General features: G+C 56.3%; 2 protein-coding genes across 6 annotated transcripts in view; both read left to right on the plus strand.

Moving 5' to 3' along the window:
* Positions 1-4,872, plus strand: part of MAST3 (microtubule associated serine/threonine kinase 3) — a 28,922-nt gene extending 24,050 nt beyond the window's left edge. For 2 of the 4 annotated variants that reach the window (XM_023517183.1, XM_023517182.1), the window contains 6 exons: positions 221-463; positions 740-966; positions 1,461-1,583; positions 1,787-1,926; positions 2,032-2,213; positions 2,912-4,872. In XM_023517183.1, coding sequence (XP_023372951.1) covers positions 221-463; positions 740-966; positions 1,461-1,583; positions 1,787-1,926; positions 2,032-2,213; positions 2,912-3,444 — 1,448 coding nt within the window. In that variant the 3' untranslated portion in view covers positions 3,445-4,872. The remainder of the gene's footprint in view (positions 1-220; positions 464-739; positions 967-1,460; positions 1,584-1,786; positions 1,927-2,031; positions 2,214-2,911) is intronic. The other 2 variants (XM_012809467.2, XM_023517181.1) reach the window with 1 other exon arrangement.
* Positions 4,873-6,291: 1,419 nt separating this feature from the next.
* The window catches only part of PIK3R2 (phosphoinositide-3-kinase regulatory subunit 2), a 12,383-nt gene continuing 4,369 nt past the window's right edge, over positions 6,292-14,305 (plus strand). The window contains exons 1-11 of one of the 2 annotated variants that reach the window (XM_003796559.3): positions 6,292-6,341; positions 8,119-8,859; positions 11,540-11,632; positions 11,936-11,986; positions 12,073-12,204; positions 12,302-12,512; positions 12,927-13,012; positions 13,164-13,272; positions 13,365-13,463; positions 13,620-13,800; positions 13,916-14,041. In XM_003796559.3, coding sequence (XP_003796607.1) covers positions 8,538-8,859; positions 11,540-11,632; positions 11,936-11,986; positions 12,073-12,204; positions 12,302-12,512; positions 12,927-13,012; positions 13,164-13,272; positions 13,365-13,463; positions 13,620-13,800; positions 13,916-14,041 — 1,410 coding nt within the window. In that variant the 5' untranslated portion in view covers positions 6,292-6,341; positions 8,119-8,537. The remainder of the gene's footprint in view (positions 6,342-8,118; positions 8,860-11,539; positions 11,633-11,935; positions 11,987-12,072; positions 12,205-12,301; positions 12,513-12,926; positions 13,013-13,163; positions 13,273-13,364; positions 13,464-13,619; positions 13,801-13,915; positions 14,042-14,305) is intronic. The other variant, XM_023517196.1, reaches the window with a different exon arrangement.

A 14,305-nucleotide genomic window follows, 5' to 3' on the forward strand; every position in this document is an offset into this window, starting at 1 on the left:
GCCAAGAGGGGAAGCTAGAGGTTCAACTGGATATAGAGGAAGGCTTCCTGGAGGAGGAGACTTGAAGAGTAGAGCTTTGCATAGAAAATAGCTTGGGAAGGGTATGCAAGAAGAAGAAAGGCCAGGAGGTTGGCTGAGGGGAAGGGCCTTAGGCCTCCTGCGGGTAGAGGGCCAAGTGGTAAGGTGGAGGAGCACCAGGCTGACTCCACTGATCCCCTAGCTGACGCAGCTGCCCTCAGCCATGCCCGCCTCCGAAGTAACAGCACTGGTGCCCGACACTCTACACCTCGGCCCCTTGATGTTGGCCGGGGCCGCCGTCTTGGAGGCCCAAGAGACCCAGCCCCTGAGAAGTCCAGGGCCTCCTCTGGTGGTGGTGGTGGCAGCAGCAGCAGCAGCAGCAGCAGTGGGGGCCGCGTGCCCAAGTCGGCCTCCGTCTCTGCCCTATCCCTAATTATCACAGCAGGTAACACTCAAGGTCAAGTCTGGTATTTTATTTGTCTGTCCATGTCTGTTTAACCAACAGGGTGGGGGGCTCTTCCTGAGTTGGTGAGGTTGTGGCTGAGCCTGAGGAGAGGGGAAGAAGAACTGAGGGAATAATGTGCCCATTAGAGGGCACAGCTTGTGTTGGGGCATTTCAGCCATAGCAAAGTCGCCAGGGTGTTCATCATAGTGGGAGAGAAAGGCACTCGACGGGGTACCCTACAAGGAAGTGAGTGAGCCCCTCCCTGAACCCTTGCAGATGATGGCACTGGTGGCCCCCTCATGAGCCCCCTGTCCCCACGCTCACTGTCCTCGAACCCATCATCCCGCGACTCCTCACCAAGCCGAGACCCATCCCCTGTGTGCAGCAGCCTGCGGCCCCCCATTGTCATCCACAGCTCAGGCAAGAAGTACGGCTTCAGCCTGCGGGCCATCCGTGTCTACATGGGTGATAGCGATGTCTACACTGTGCACCATGTCGTCTGGGTGAGTGAAGCTTCACCCAGACAGATGTAGGGAGCGCTAAGTGGGAATAGCAGGGACCTGGGTTCAAGCCCAACTCTGCCCATGCAAGTCCCTTCCTACTCAGAGCTGCACTTTGAAGCCTGGCTTGGGTAGGAGGACAGAGCTAGTATCACCTAGCTCTTCTTGGTCCCTGTCAGTTATGGGGGAAGAAGTTGGGTGAGAGAAATAGGGATGGACAGAAACAGAGACCCCAGTTGAACACTAAGTTCCTGGCTCCCTGCAGGAGCACAGTGGGTACATTATCTTCCCTGCCCTAGTCCCAGAATGTCATTCCTACCTCAGGGCCTATGCTCCCCACTGCACTCCCTAAACAACCCCCAAGGTCAGGGAAACTGAGGCAGCACAAGAGACAGCAGCTTGCTGGGGTCCCACAGCTAACGCAACTGGGCGAGGGTCTCTAGACGTGGGGCTCAGGTCTCTGACTCGTCAATCACTCCCTGTCTTGCCACCTGCAGAGCGTGGAGGAAGGAAGCCCTGCCCAGGAGGCAGGCCTTCGAGCTGGGGACCTCATCACCCACATCAACGGGGAGTCGGTGCTGGGGCTGGTACACATGGATGTCGTTGAGCTGCTGCTGAAGGTGCGGCCCTCCACACCCACCCTCCAGGCTCCATGACCCCCAGCACCCCCTTGGCTCCTGGTTCCCATCAGTTAGGTGGATGAATAGACCTTCGGGTGTTAGATCCCAGCTTGTCCCACAGTGAAGAGGCCATTGTAGCAGCTGCCAGACAGGTGGCGGGTCTGGTGAGAGGCACATAGGTGACCCTCTACTGTCCTTCCTAGAGTGGCAACAAGATATCCCTGCGGACCACAGCCTTGGAGAACACATCCATCAAGGTGGGCCCTGCCCGGAAGAATGTGGCCAAGGGCCGCATGGCACGCAGGAGCAAGCGGAGCCGCCGGCGGGAGACCCAGGACCACCGGTGAGCAGTGGGCCTGAGCAATAGAGAGTGGTTTTCAGGGTGCCAGGTGTCAGGACACTGGCAACAGAGTTCTGAAGCGCCCCCCTATTGGTTTTCCTTCCTGAGGCGGAAGTCACTCTTTAAGAAGATCTCCAAGCAGTCCTCTGTGCTGCACACCAGCCGCAGCTTTTCCTCTGGACTCCACCACTCACTGTCATCCAGCGAGAGCCTCCCGGGTTCACCCACCCACAGCCTCTCCCCCAGCCCCACCACACCCTGCCGCAGCCCAGCCCCTGATGCCCCAGCAGGTGGGTACACAAAGCAGGCTACCCTGGGAGTAAGCGCTGGTCTCTTGGGTAAATGTAGTGACATGATGTAGGGAAAGAGGTAACTGTAAGGAAGGGCCTTCCCAGCCTCCTGGAGTCTAAAAGGCAACCTGGGCTGGTCAGAGATAGGTGCAGGGGCTGGAAAGGGTATATCCAGCAGTGGGAACATTGTGAGGAAACTCAGTGAGACAGGAGGAGTGTGAATGCTGAGAAGGGGCGAGTGGGTAAAGAATGATTAGGCCAGAGCATGGCTTAAATTAGAGGGCACTAGGGAGCGAGGGAGGGTGTGTGAGCTAGCAAGGGCATGGTTTGAATTCTGGAAAGATTGTTCTGGGACAGGAAAGGATGGTGACTTAGCCTGATCTCTAGCATCCTTAGTCTGCAAGAGACAGCCAGCCACTGGGCTAGGGTCAGACTGGAAGCATGGACAAGCTGGAGTTATTCAGAGGGAAGGCAGGAGAGACTTTGTAGAGGAGCGTGTAGAGGAGCTGGGACTTTGATGAATGAGTAGGAGTTCATCAGATCTAGGCCAAGGAAACAGGGCAGGAGGTAGAAAAGCCAAGCACAATGGGTGGCCACAGGGAGGATGTAGACTTTGGCAGTTTGGTCAGTCCCAGGGCCTTGAGTCAATGCTGGGGGCTTTGAGGCCAGTGGCTCAGACCTGTGCCTGTCATCCACAGACACCACATCCCCACCCAGTGCATCCCCAAGCTCCAGCAGTCCTGCCTCTCCAGCTGCCACTGGCCACACCCGCCCCAGCTCCCTACACGGCCTGGCTGCCAAACTTGGGCCACCCCGCACCAAGACTGGCCGCCGCAAGTCTACCAGCAGCATCCCGCCCTCCCCATTGGCATGTCCACCTGTCTCTGCACCCGCTCCCCGCTCACCCTCACCCCTGCCTGGACACCCACCAGCACCCACCCGCTCCCCTCGGCTGCGCCGGGGCCAGTCAGCTGACAAGCTGGGCACAGGTGAACGGCTAGATGGGGAGCCAGGGCGCCGCAGCCGTGGGGCAGACTCCGAGCTGGTAGTAATGCGGCGGCTGCACCTGTCCGAGCGCCGAGATTCCTTCAAGAAGCAGGAGGCTGTGCAAGAGGTGAGCTTCGATGAGCCGCTCGAAGAGGCCACTGGGCCACCTGCCTTGGTGCCACAAATTGCTGTGGAGGGTGCCGAAGCTGTGTCAGGAGCCCTTGGACCCACTGGAAACGACTGATTCCTCCCCGCCTAGTCACTCCCTGGCCTCAAAAGTCATGTGTTTTTTGTGCAATGTTTTTTCTGTAAAGTCATACCTGGATGGAGACTGAGTCACCAGCCTAGGACACCTAGAAGGCAAGAAGCCTTTCTTAGTCCTTGCTGGAAAGTGGAGAAAGCACTTCCTTCATGTTCTGGTGTCAATGGGGGTGAGGGGGACAAAGTGGGCAGGAATGGGGGGATGAGGGTAGCATTGTAAATAGCAGGAAATCTCTGGAACTAATTTATTACTTTGTATAGGCAGTAGCCAGACTGAGCTGCCCCTGTGAAGGCAGCTTGCCACAGGCACCTGCAGATCCTGCCCTCTGGGCTGAAAAGGAAGCACTTTGGACAAGTCATGTGTATTTGTGTATTCTAGTTTTTCTGTACTTGTTAAGCTTTTTGTGTTACCTGATCCTGTCCCTGACCCAAGACCCACTGATTGTGGGAATGAAGCTGAGCTCAACAGTGCAGGCCTAGTATGGATGTGACTTGGAGAGTCTGTAAACAATTCTCCTCCCCCAAGGCACTTCCCACTAGCATAGTTGCCATCCCCAGGCCTTCAATCCTGCAGGATTCAGCCTGGAGAAGGTGTGGGGGTTGGGGGTTTGATGTACAAATAGGTGCTTATCAACCTATTTGAAGCAGAGGGGTCAGCACTGCTGCTCTGGGAGACCCAAGCTTCACAGGGCACTGCCAAGACAGGAGAAGAGTATCCACCCTGGACAAAATCCATGTGTTTGAGGCCCACCAGAGTGAGCCCTTGATCATGATGTGTCTGAAACACCCTCTGAGGGGTTCCCTTGTGTGTTGAGTCTTTCTGGGATAAGTGAGAAAACCCACTCCAAGCCTGGTTTTGAGTATCAGCTTCATTGTGTGACTCTGGGAAAATGGTTTTCCCACTCTGTGCCTCAGTTTCCTTGTGTTTACAAGACTAATCCCAATGACTGTGTGTTAAGCACTTACTGTGTACCAAGCGCTTTTACTTGTAGCCTCTCCCTCAGCCTTGAAAAGGCTGGAGGCAGCATTATCATCTCTGTACAGTAAGGGACGGAGAATTTTCCCACAATCACCTGGGGAGAATTGTGACAGAAGGGAGCATCAGGCAGGCCCTGTTGTGGGCATTATCATCAAGGGAGCATGAATGCAGGGTCTGGCACCAGATACAACAGACTTTAACCCCAGATCTTCCCCACTGATGGTGTGTGACTCATGGGCATCTTGGAAGTGGCTGGTGAGACTGCTTTGCCCCACTTGATAGGAGCTCTGCAGGCGCCACAGCCACTCTACCCTTTTCTCAGTCCCCTGCCCAGCAATGCCTAGTGTTGCAGGGCAGACCTAGGCTGTGCATGACTTGCCCCATCCTTCCATCCTGGAGCTGGCAGTGAATAAAAGCTTATATTTACAAAGATGAGGTCCAATGTCTGGATTTGTGAAGGGCCAAGAAAGGGGTTAGGGATGAATGGGAAGGGGAATGGGGTGAAACAGACCCGTGGCTCAGTTATTGCAAAAATAATTATTTTTTTGAGACAAAAAAAAGCTGCCTTCACAAGGACAGTTCAGTCTTACTTTGTTGCCCTCGGTAGAGTCCTGTAGCGTCATAGCTCTCAGCAACCTAAAACTCTTGGGCTCAAGTGATCCTCTTGCCTCAGCCTCCCCAGGTGAGGACTACAGGTGCCCGCTATTCTTAGAGAGCGCTCTTGCCCAGGCTGGTCTCAAACCAGTGAGCTCAGGCAATCTACCCGCCTCGGCCTCCCAGAGTGCTAAGATTACAGGAGTGAGCCACAGCGCCCGCCTTTCAAATAGGTTGTGGGGGGCATGGGAGCTGGCCATGGAGATCACTAATGGCTTCTCAGGTTCTGACCTGCTAGCTCTGTCCTTAAAAGCTTCATCCACTCGTCTGGGCCCCTGAGCTACGGTAATAAAATCAGAAGAATATCGTGCCATCCTGGTCTTTGCATGGACTGTGCCATAAAACTTTTCTCCCTACCCTAACCTAGGCTAGCTCCAGCGCGATCCGTTACTTCCGGGACTCTGAGCAGTCTCAGAAACATTCTTGGCCACGCCCCTGTCTCCGAGTGTCTTTGGCTGTTTCCGGAAACAATCTTCTGCATCAGGCTCAGGTTGGCCAAGTTGTTCCGGTGTTTCCGGACACTCTGGGTTGCCATGGAAACGCCATCAACGTTGGCTCTTTCTTGGACCTCAGCTTGCTTGGAAGTTTCCTATAAAGTTCAGCTTTCTGTGGCTATGGCCTTCCCCACCACGTTGCCTTCCTCTTTCCTGAACTTCAGGTTGCCTTATCTGTCCTCTGGAACGGTCCATGCTTCAGCGATTTTCGGAAGCTGGTGACCGCCTCTGGATCTAACTTCCTAGAGCCTCCATTTGGGACTGAGCACGCTCGGTTCTTTCCAGAAACGCTCCGCGGTCTCGAGGCTCAGCCTGGGTTCCTCCAGTCCAGCTGTTGCGCGTTCGGCCATTTCCGGAACCACTCGGGCGTCTCTAAGCCCAGTCGAGTCCAGCCGATCCCTACCGAGCCCAGCATCGGATCGCTGGCCGACCTGGTTGCGCTCGACTGTTTCCGGAAATGCTCGGCTGTCTCAGCGTACATGCCCGCCCTCCAGTCCCGCGGGATTCTGTTCGGCTATCCCCGGAATCGCTCGGGCGTCCCCTCATCCCAGACTCCGCTTCGGCCTCTGTTCACCCGCCCGGCCCGAATACGCTCGGCTATTTCCGCCGGGGGCGGGCCTCGCCGCTCGGAACTGTGGCGGAGGTGGAGGCGGGGATCCCGCGGCTGCGGCGACGGCTGCCCCTGTGTAGCCACTGGGCGGGCTAGACTGGCGTGACGGTGGCCGCGGCGGCGGCGGCAGCAGCGGCGACCAGGTGAGTCCGAACTGGCCGTCGTGGAAAGAGGGATTGGGGGTGTGCTTAATTGCAGACGCCCAGATAGAATGCGGGGCCCAGGTTGAAGCCAGAATGCGAACGCCAGACTGCACCAGGCCCTGCGGGAATTAGGGGGCCTCAGGGACAGAGAGGCCTCGGGCTCGACTGGACGGCGGTGCGGCTTGCCTGAGACCGTCGGGGCAAGGTGGGGGTTTCCCCCAGCGGTAGAGATGAGGGGCTGGAGCTGCAAGCCAGAATGCAAGGAGGCCCTGCCTGGAGTGGGGTGTCGATCAGTAATGAGGGACGCCCAAGCATTGTATGGGGCATAATGGGGTGCAAGAGGGTCCAGGGTCATCCTACTTCCGGTCCCCTTGCTGGACTGCGGGTCCACGCAGGCCGGAGTGCGCGTCTGCGAGAGCACGCAGGCCTTGCGTTCATCGCGGACCCCTTAACCAGGCCTGCCCCGCCCCCCGGCCCTCCTTAGATTCGGGAGCGGTGATGCCTGGGCGCGCACACTGGGGCGTGTGCAAACGTGTGCGCACCGGGTTGCGGGGGTGTGCAGGCATACAGATCCAGGCGGTTTCTTGGGTATCCCTTTTCCGGGCCTCAGTTTCCCCACCTGTAGAATGGAGGAAACAGGGGCCAGAGAAGGGGTAAGTTGGGGCACCTGGGAATATGGAGCCTCTGCTCTGTGCTTGGACACCTAGTGAAGCTGGGAATAAAGTCCAGACTCTCCCCCTGGCACTTGAGGCCCTTCGGGGGTGTTTTCCTTATAGCCACTCTGAACTCTTAGCAAGCAATGTCCCGCTGCCAAGCCTTTGCATGTACCTGTTACCTCTGCCAGGTGCAACCGCCTATCCTCTGAGATGACGCATTCTTTATGAAAGCACGCCCCCCTCCACCCCGACCCCCTTCCTCACAGAAGGACTGAACCCACAGTGTTCAGGTGTTAGAGGGGTTAGTGCCCATCTCTGCCACCCCATGCTGGTGCTCCAGCACCCAGCAGCCTCCCCTCATTGGTAGCTGCAGTACCCTCCTCTTGGCTGCCTCTGGCTCCCTGTCCTAACCTGGGACTAAGATCCCCTCTGGCTCTTCCCAGCCCCTCCCTTCTTCATGTTTTGCACCTACTGTGAGTCCCAGAGTGAGCCTGGCTGGGGACACCAACACCTAACCTCAACCCTGGGTCCCCAATAATTATCTCTATAGAGACTGGAGATCCATTTGCTTGGACTCATCTCTAGGCCTTTGTTTATTCCAGGGCCTCTCCCTGGACCTCCTTCCTTACCCTTTTTGCTCAGCTGACCTGACCCCCTCTATGGGGCTCCCAAAATACCCTGAAGTATCCCTCAATGTGCCCTGCCCACTCTGGGTATAACTGCCTGGCCATGTGTTTGCTGCCTACTCTCTTCCATCTGGGCCTTGGAGTTGAGTGAATCTGGGTTTAAGTCCTGGTTTTTTCCTGGCCCTCTAAGTGGCCTACAAAGACTTCTATGCTCTGAGCCTCGGTTTCCCATTTCTAACAGAGGTAATCAAGAGCTTCTTTACTAAGCATGCCTGGGCAGATTCTTGGGAGCTATGCTCCCAACTACCCTAAGGGAGGGCTGTTAGGGCCCCCATTTTACAGATGGAGAAACTGAGGCCCAGAGAGGGGCAGGGATTGGTCCAAAGGTCACTGGACAATTCAGGGAATTCCAAAACTGGATTTGAACCCATCTCTGTGTTGGAGGTAGGAGGAGTCAACCTACCTAATGCTGCCCTATCTTTCTCTCCTCCCTAGGTCAGCATCTTCGGCCAGTGAGCATGGTAGCAGCCTGCGCCCTAGGCTCCCTCATCTGGCGCCGCCAGAAGAGCCACCAGCCTAGGGTGCCAATGGCTACCTGTGTGAGGGAGTGAGCAGCCTGCCCCCACCCCACCCATTGATGGGGGACATAGTAGCCCAGTGACCTGATACCACACCATCAACTCCCTCCCACCAGTTGACGAATGGTGGACAAAACGATCAGTGGCCCTTGTCAGGGTTCTGGAATAATGGAAAGTGAGGCATGAGCGGCCCTTGTGGTCGCCTGTGATTGTGGGAAATAGAGGTCCCAGCACCCCAAGCCAAACCAGTGGACCCTCCTAGCCACTGCCCTGGCCAATGGGGCCAGTGGGGCCCCAAGAAGCCACCTGACCATCCAGACCCCACCCCACCTAGTCATGGCGGGTGCTGAGGGCTTCCAGTACCGGGCACTGTACCCATTCCGCCGGGAGCGGCCAGAGGACCTGGAGCTGCTGCCGGGCGACGTGCTGGTGGTGAGCCGGGCAGCCCTGCAGGCACTGGGCGTGTCCGAGGGTGGCGAGCGCTGCCCACAGACTGTGGGCTGGATGCCAGGCTTCAATGAGCGCACGCGACAGCGAGGTGACTTCCCTGGCACCTATGTGGAGTTCCTAGGGCCTATGGCCCTGGCCCGGCCTGGCCCTCGCCCACGGGGCCCCCGCCCATTGCCGGCCAGGCCACGCGATGGACCACCTGAGTCAGGTGAGCAGCAGGCAGGGGCCCTGGAAAGTGGGTGGTCCCCTCAGACCCTTGGTCTCCTTTATAGTGAGGCAATGGGACCTGTTCCAGGGGAGGAGGAAAATGGACATTTAGTCATTTGACAAATGTTGACCTCATTATTGTCAAGTGCTGGGCTCAGCAGTGGACATAAGGCCTGCTTCAAGAAGTGATGAGCATGTGATTAGGTGGCAGCAGATGCAATGAGGAAGGAACCTGGCAGGGGAAGAGCTGAGGGTGGAGTACTCCAGGCTCTCGGGCACAATAGGGCAAAGGCTATATGCAAGATGGGAATGTAATGGCAGGTTCAGGGAACAGGGGAAGGAAACAGGCCTGGGTCTTGAGGACTTGGATGAATGTTAAGGACAGTGATGAGTGTTCAGTAAGATTCAGAGGCTCAAACTAGCTTCATCCTGCATTTTGCAGACAGGGTCCCTCAAAGAACTGCCTGTGTTACTCTGATTTCATTTGGTGACCAAAATGATGGGACCTACAAGCTCAAAGAGGGCGGGATCCTCAGTCAAGGCCATGCAGCTCCATGGGGTATGAGGACCTCACATCCCTTCCCCAAGACCCTTGGCCATTCCCTCTTCCAAGGGTGTGTTGGACAATGTGACAATCAGGAGCACTGAGCCTATGCTAAAATTGCTGGATGCTAGGCAGAGGATATGGTTCCAGCCAGGGAAACAGGCTCAGGTTGGAAAGAGGAAGAGTCTGAGGGGTACTGAGTGCAGCCCAGTGAGGCCCCGTATGGACTGGGAGACCAAAGTGCAAGGGGATAAATGCTTCACCTGGGATCAAACAGTGAAGCTTAGAGCCCCTGGAAATGCCATGCCTATTTTGTGCCAGAGGGACAACTTCCCAAAGAGGGTCAGGCCAGTCCCACAGCATGGGGCTGAATATGGAACACTGAGGTAGCATGGCGCTGGCTTGGGTCTCACAGCATCTGGTGTCTCTAGGGCCTGGGCCTGTGTCCCGCCTCAGCCTGGAAGATCAGGAGGCGGCCCCATCCGGGCTGCCAGCCAGAATCTGCTTCTCCCCCTGGTAACAGCCACCTGCCTCCTCTGTCTGGCCTTTATCCAGCTACTACACATATCCCCACGTGGGGCAGCTATCCAGCCCCACCCTCCAAATCTTCTAGGGCTACATGACCTCTGCCAGAGCTTACCCACTCCTAACCTCAGTTTCCTCATGTGGAAACAGTAGGGTTGGTCCCCTTGCACCTTCAGGCCCTGCAGCTCTGGGGTGCTGGGACCACCCAATGTGCTAATGTGCTGAGGTTGCCTATGTTTCTGCCATCCAATTCCAAGTGGGGGGCTGAGGACAGAGCCCTAAAATTGCCTGGGCCTCCCCCTGGCTGTGCACCCACAGGGAGGTTGCTCCCTCTGTGAGCCACAGTTCCTCATCTGTAAAGTGGAAGTAATGCCTGTTTTAGTGGGCTCCCTCCCCACTTTGCAAAGTAATGACAGGTAAGTTTCAGGGTTGAATTTTCAGTTCACAGGGCCAGAGTGTCACCCACCTCCTCTCCCCTTGTTCTTTTAAATTTTTTTGGCATTTTAGATGCAGCTGGGCCTTTCTCCAGCTTGAGGCACCACCTGGCCCATCACTCAGGGAGGCCCCGCAGGCCCTAGCTTGCCCTTACTTTGTGCCAGGGCGTCCCCGCCGAGGGCCAGAGCTGCATCAAATGGTAGCAATGCAGGCAGAGCACTGCTGTTACAGAGACACCTGCACACAAAGGGCCCTGTCTAGAGGGAAAGGAGGGACTGGAAAGGAGCTGGACCCAGGAGGCCACTGGCACCCATCGAAGGGGTTCAGTATTTTAAAAAGAGGGGAGAGAATAATTTTTTAGAAGCAAAATGACTCAGAAAATGGGGGAAGTCCCTTGGAATAAGCCATTCAGATCCAGATGGGGATGTTTTCCTTTTATTCCTTTCAAACACTTTTTTATTTGCATCAAGAAGGGAGTAGTAACACCATCAGCCCATTTTCTAGTCGAAGAAACTGAGACCCAGAAAGAGCAGGTCCTGTGCCTGAGATTACACAGCAGGCTATATAGTGGAGCCCAAACCTACTGTATGAGTTTCAGTGGCTGCTGTAATGAATTGCCACAAACTGGGTGGCTACAAAAAAGAGAATGTTTTCTCTCATGTTTCTGGAATCCAGGAGCCCAAAATTGGGACCATGCTCCCTTTGAAGGCAATGGGAGAGAAGCTTTCCTCATCCCTTCCAGCTTCTAGTGTCCCTAGGTATTCTTCAACTTATAGGTCGATTATTCCAATCTTGTGTTTTCTCTTATAAAGACACTAGTCATTTGATGTAGGGCCCATCCCCAAACCAGGATAACCTCTCCTAGAGATCTTTACTATAATTACCACTGCAGAAACCCTATTTCCAAATAAAGTCCCAGTCACAGGTACCAGGGGTTAGGATTTGGACATATCATTTGGGGAGACACTATTCAACCCACTACACCTGGTCTCTAAAGTTGTGTAAACTCCTGATACGTTAGTCCAGAAAATTGTTTCCCATTAATTAGGCCTTCCCAGCCCCTCTGGCCTCCTAAGCTGGGCCCTGCCTTGAGCCACCTGTGCTGAGGTCCAGCTGGCAAAGAGATGGGCTGGGATCCTTCCAGGGACCCCACCAATATGCTGTCCCCTCCTGCCAGGCCTCATACTTGCTGACTTGCCGGAACAGTTCTCCCCACCTGATGTGGCACCCCCTATTCTGGTGAAGCTTGTGGAGGCCATTGAACGGACAGGTGAGCTTTATCCTGGCTGTAACCCCTGCATTCTCCTTGCTTACCTATAGTGATGGGCAATTCATCCCCTCACAGGACTGCATGGGAGGAGGGTGAGGCTGATGATCTGGGTAGAGCAATGAGTGAACCCCAGGGGAAGATGAACAGATGGACAGGACCAGGCTATTGCAAGTCCTGTGTTATGTCTGAGCTCCAAAGCGAGACTGCAGGGGCTTGAGTAGCCAGCTTAGGCCTCATGAGGGGAGGGAGGAAGTTGGGGCAGAATTTGAGAGCCAACTCACCTGTCCCCACTTCATCCCCCAGGGCTGGACATCGAATCCCACTATAAGCCAGAGCTGCCTGTCCCGCGCACAGGTTAGGGGAAGCCTCGAGGGGCAGGGGTGGGGGAGGAGCGGGCAGGGGCCACAGTAAAAGTCAGATATGTCCCCCTGCACCTTCAGACTGGTCACTGAGCGATGTGGATCAATGGGACACCGCAGCCCTGGCAGATGGCATTAAGAGCTTCCTGCTGGCGCTGCCTGCTCCCATAGTAACACCAGAGGCCTCAGCCGAGTCACGCCGGGCCCTGCGGGGTGAGCCTGATGGGCAGCCTGGGTTAGGGAGGGATTTGCGGGGGCGGGGGTAGCCGAGTACCGCCCCGGCTTATTCTGCCTGGCCATCTGTCCACAGAGGCCGCGGGGCCCCTGAGGCCTTTGTTGGAGCCCCCGACGCTGCCGCTGCACCGCGCGCTCACACTGAGCTTCCTACTCCAGCACCTGAGCCGAGTGGCCCGCCGCGCCCCAGCTCTGGGTCCCGCGGTCCGATCCCTGAGCGCCACCTTCGGGCCGCTGCTGCTGCGCGCGCCACCGCCCTCGCCACCGGCAGGGGGCGCGCCCGATGGGTGAGAGGGCGCGCCGAGCCGGAATGGAAGGGGTGGGACTTGGCCAGAGTGGGCGAGGCCAAGGGCGGGATGAAACCGCGCTCTTGTGGTAGAGAAGAGGGGCGAATTGGAGGGGACATGGAAGTCGAGATGGAGGGTGAGGGGGCATAGCCCAGAGGGGAGGCATATAGATGGGGTCTGCACACTCGTCGAAGCTCCTCACGTAACCCATAAATGTATGAGCATTTATGGGGTGCTTACTGCATATACTTCCATAGGAGTGGGCCTCTCACACCTGCCTCTATCACCTCCCTCTTCCCTGCACATACCTTCGCTTATACACAACCCTAGGTGTGCAAACATGTGCAGAATTGTGTGCAGATGCGTGGGCAGATAAGGCCTACCCAGCCTGCACTGCACTCCCCTTCCCTCCAGAATTGAGCCCAATCCTGACTTCCCCGCACTGCTGGTGGAGAAGCTGCTTCAGGAACATTTGGAAGAGCAGGATGTTGCACCCCCAGGTGACACCCCTTTACGGTATCATTTCTTGTTGTTGGGGGCCCATGAGTGCTAATTCCAATGCCCTGCCAGTATCAGTAGGACCAGTTGCAGTGGGAGGCAGCAGGAGCATACCGTCAGTGCTCAAAATGCATTTGTTTTTCTATTCTCCAGCGCTGCCACCTAAACCCTCCAAGGCAAAGCCAACACCCACAGGCCTGGCCAATGGAGGGAGCCCACCCTCCCTGCAAGATGCTGAGTGGTACTGGGGGGATATCTCCAGGTAGTGTTGCTAGTGTGGGGCCAGGAAACAAGGAGGTACCATGTGGTGGGCAGGGTCTCCAAGTGGGCAGCCCTAATCCTGGTGTCCCACAGGGAGGAGGTGAATGAGAAACTCCGGGATACACCTGATGGCACCTTTCTGGTCCGAGATGCATCCAGCAAGATCCAGGGGGAGTACACATTAACCCTCAGGTGGGAGCCTGTCCCTTCAGGGATGACTGGGGTCAGAGGTCACAGAAGCCAGGTGCCCAGAGCGGGTGGGAGATGTAGCATCAGAGCCACTGGAATGGGGGTCAGGTTTGGGGTCTCTTATAGGTGCTGATACGCCATCTGTTTCCTCGCCCCCAGGAAAGGTGGGAACAACAAGCTGATAAAGGTCTTCCACCGTGATGGGCACTATGGCTTCTCAGAGCCACTCACCTTCTGCTCTGTTGTGGACCTCATTAACCACTACCGCCATGAGTCATTAGCACAGTATAATGCCAAACTGGATACGCGGCTCCTCTACCCTGTATCCAAGTACCAGCAGGTCTGTGCCAGGGTGGGAGCCAAGGAGGGTAGTTCCTGGCTAGCCCTGGGTCTCAACTTCCCAGATAGGCCCAGCAAGACCACACAGCTCCCCTGATTGCACTGGGTATCCCCAGGACCAGATCGTCAAGGAGGACAGCGTGGAAGCAGTGGGTGCCCAGCTCAAGGTCTACCACCAGCAGTACCAGGACAAGAGTCGGGAGTACGACCAGCTCTACGAGGAGTACACACGTACCTCCCAGGTACTCTGGGCCCCACACACAGAAGAAACTGAGGCACAGAGGGGCAATAGCAAGGCCAGCTGCAAGATGGCCAACCTCAAGGGTCATGAGGATGGATATCCAGTTCCAGGTCACAGAGCAGGCACTTGGGCTCGATGCCTGTAGCTCAGCAGCTAGAGCACCAGCCACGTATACCAGAGCTGGTGGGTTTGAATTCAGCCCAGACCTGCCAAACAATGACAACTATAACCAAAAAATAGCCAGGCATTGTGGCGGGCGCCTGTT

This window comes from Otolemur garnettii, unplaced genomic scaffold (genome assembly GCF_000181295.1).
Source record: "Otolemur garnettii isolate 467f Iridium unplaced genomic scaffold, OtoGar3 scaffold00105, whole genome shotgun sequence".
NCBI lineage: Eukaryota > Metazoa > Chordata > Mammalia > Primates > Galagidae > Otolemur > Otolemur garnettii.